Raw genomic sequence first — 2,921 nt, 5'->3', positions numbered from 1 at the left:
AAGATCCATATCTCTCTATATCTGCATCATATATAATACTGAACTTTTTCTTAATCCATAAGAAAAAAATAAATCCAATTGTTCTTTATTTGTACCATACAATCTTTTTGTATTAGAATAATCATATAATTGAGATTTGACACCCCAATTAATACTTTTTGCCATATTTAAATATGGATTAATATTTTCTAAATCTTCATAATCCTTAATATTCTTTTGATTATTTTTCAAAGGTTTAATATAAGCCTCCATTGATGATATACAAGAATTTAATGCTTCTAAATCATGTATTGGAATATTTAATGTTGGATCATTAATAAATGATTCATCCTCTCCAATATGAAGATAATTTGATAATATTTCAGCAGTATTCATCAAATCAAAAGGTTTTAATTCTTTTAATTGATTTAAATTATTAATGTTAATATTATTATTTTGACTTGATTCACTTTTATTTATATTATCATTACCAAATAATAAATCCTGTATTACATTAGGTATACCTAAATCAAATTTATTATTTTCTGAAACTAATAAACCATTTTTATTATTAGTAAATTGACCAGTATCTGCTAATACTGATGATGATTGATCATAAAATACATCAAAAAAATCATCAAATTGATCATCATATTTTTTTTCATTATTATTTTGTTGAAGATTACGATTATTTAATTCTCCTTGAGTACAATATAATTCATCATCATTATCATTAACTCCTCCACCATTTCTTTGTATTCCTTTATTTGAATTAATTTCATTAAAATCACCCATTTCTTTACGTAAATTATCAAAATCAAAACTATCATCATTTATTGAAGTATTTTCAATAATTTCACCACTAGGTAGTGATATTAGTGATGATCTTGAAGAAGATTTTATAATTGATGATGCTGAATTAGCACCTCTAATACTTATTTTTGGAGATAATATTTCTCTAGGCTTATTTTTCCATAATTTCCATGGTCCTCTATAATATTTACTTAAAAATTTTCGACCACTACTTAACCATTTCTTATTTACTAATTTTGGAGGTAAATATTGAAATTCTGTTTTTAATGATCTTTGATGATATTCTTCAATCCATGGAAGATGATGATTTAAATGTAAATAAGCTGTTCCAAATTCTTTACATTTTGTACCAAATACATTTGCTGGCTCAAGAATTCTTATTTCAATATAAGTTTGAAAGATTGGAGAGGCTGGTATATGACATTTTAAACATAAACTTTTTAAATAATTATAATTCCCAGAATCACCACCATGTACTGGTTGTGTTGCTTGTTGTACCCATAATCTATTTTCTGGTTTTTCTGGATCTCTACCAAACTCAAATTGTATTATTGGTTTTGATGAAGATGACATAGAAAATATTGAATTATTTGTATCATTTTGATTTCTTAATCTTATTCCAATTAGAAATAAATGTACATCGCATGGAACATACTTTGGAGTTACATCTGGAATTGACCAAGCCTTAAAATTATTAATTAAATCATAATTTGGATCATTTTCAATATTTTTCAACTCAAACTGATTAGATAATGAAGAAAATAAGACATTACCCATCATATCACCTATTTTAACAAGTTCAAATGCACATAATATCCTTGCTTTACATTCTGGTGTTCTTGGTGTTTGTAATACAAACCATTCTGGTCTACTCTTTTTCATGAATCCAATATATAAAGGAGAAATTGCAGCAGAACCTAAAACAATATCCTCATGTAAAATTGCAATATTTAACCACTGTGCAATAGAAAGATCATCAGGAAGTGCTGCATCAAAAACTAAAGCTTCATGCCAATCTGGATTTACTGTCTTTGGGATAATTTCTGTTAAAACTGTACCACCTCCTAAAGTAACCATAACTAAAGAATCTGGTAAAGTGGATTCAACAACAGGAAGTCTTATAGCTTGAAAAATATATGCTCTGCAGATCCATCTACATAAGTTATATTTAATTCTTGGAGGTCTTTGAATATTTGATAATGATGGAATAAAATATTCAAATTGTTTTTCTGGATCATTTTTTCGAAGTATGAAAGATCCTAATAACATTCCATAATGCTTAATATGTGATAAAGCAGCAGCTTCATCATAAGGTATATCTTGTCCTACCATAATACCATAATGGGCTGCAGATAATAATGGATACCATCTTGGTCTATCAGAAGAATATCGTAACATTTCATTAGCAGAGATTCGAATATATGAATGAAACAAAGGTTTACTATGGGATTCATCTTTTGTATATACTCGAATGAGTAAATCTGAGCTCATATCTATTTCTGGCAAAGCAAAACTCTGATCAGGAACTCTTCCAAGCTTATCACACAAAGGAAATGAATCAGAGATTTTCTTTTGAAAGTTGGGAATCACCCAATAAGTCCATGACCCCACACTTAATTCAATATATACCTCAGAAGGGAGTCCTAATCCACTAATTTCATAAATATCAGCCCAAAATAAATATGGATCCGTTTTTGGAATCTCAACAGGTTGAGCTGAAGTTTTAATGGGAGTTGGATTTGGTATTCTTGAAAGGCTTGCTGAAACCAATAAGCGCCCTAAATATGCAACACAAGGAAATGATGTTACATTTTTTGTATCAAACATTCCTAAAACTCCAAATCCTGAGTTCGGAATGGTTACTGGAAGAATTCTCAATTGGCTTTGCTCACCATTACCTTGAGAATTAAATGAATTTAAAGCCACAGCTTTAATATCTATTGCACTACCTCTCAATCCAGTTGTTTGTCCATAGAAATGCAACCAAGTTGGACCCAACTCTGATTGTAAGATATCTTGCAAACTCAACTTTGTTTGAGCTACTAGTCTTGGGCCATCTCCTCCACCATAAGCATCCCATAGCTCTAAAACAATTCTATCATCTAGACATGGAATCCCTACAGGAAACT

General features: G+C 29.2%; 1 protein-coding gene across 1 annotated transcript; it reads right to left on the bottom strand.

Annotated features, from left to right (window-relative positions):
- Nucleotides 1–15: 15 nt before the first annotated feature.
- Chro.50383 (hypothetical protein) lies at nt 16–2,619 on the bottom strand. The annotated part of the gene is made up of 1 exon (XM_660151.1): nt 16–2,619. One exon carries the CDS (start codon nt 2,617–2,619, stop codon nt 16–18), a length of 2,604 nt encoding a protein of 867 aa, XP_665243.1.
- Nucleotides 2,620–2,921: the final 302 nt, after the last annotated feature.

This window comes from Cryptosporidium hominis (genome assembly GCF_000006425.1).
Source record: "Cryptosporidium hominis TU502 chromosome 5 CHRO015135, whole genome shotgun sequence".
Lineage (NCBI taxonomy): Eukaryota > Apicomplexa > Conoidasida > Eucoccidiorida > Cryptosporidiidae > Cryptosporidium > Cryptosporidium hominis.
Note: the sequence above shows the minus strand (reverse complement) of the source record. Positions and strands in the feature narration are given on the sequence as shown.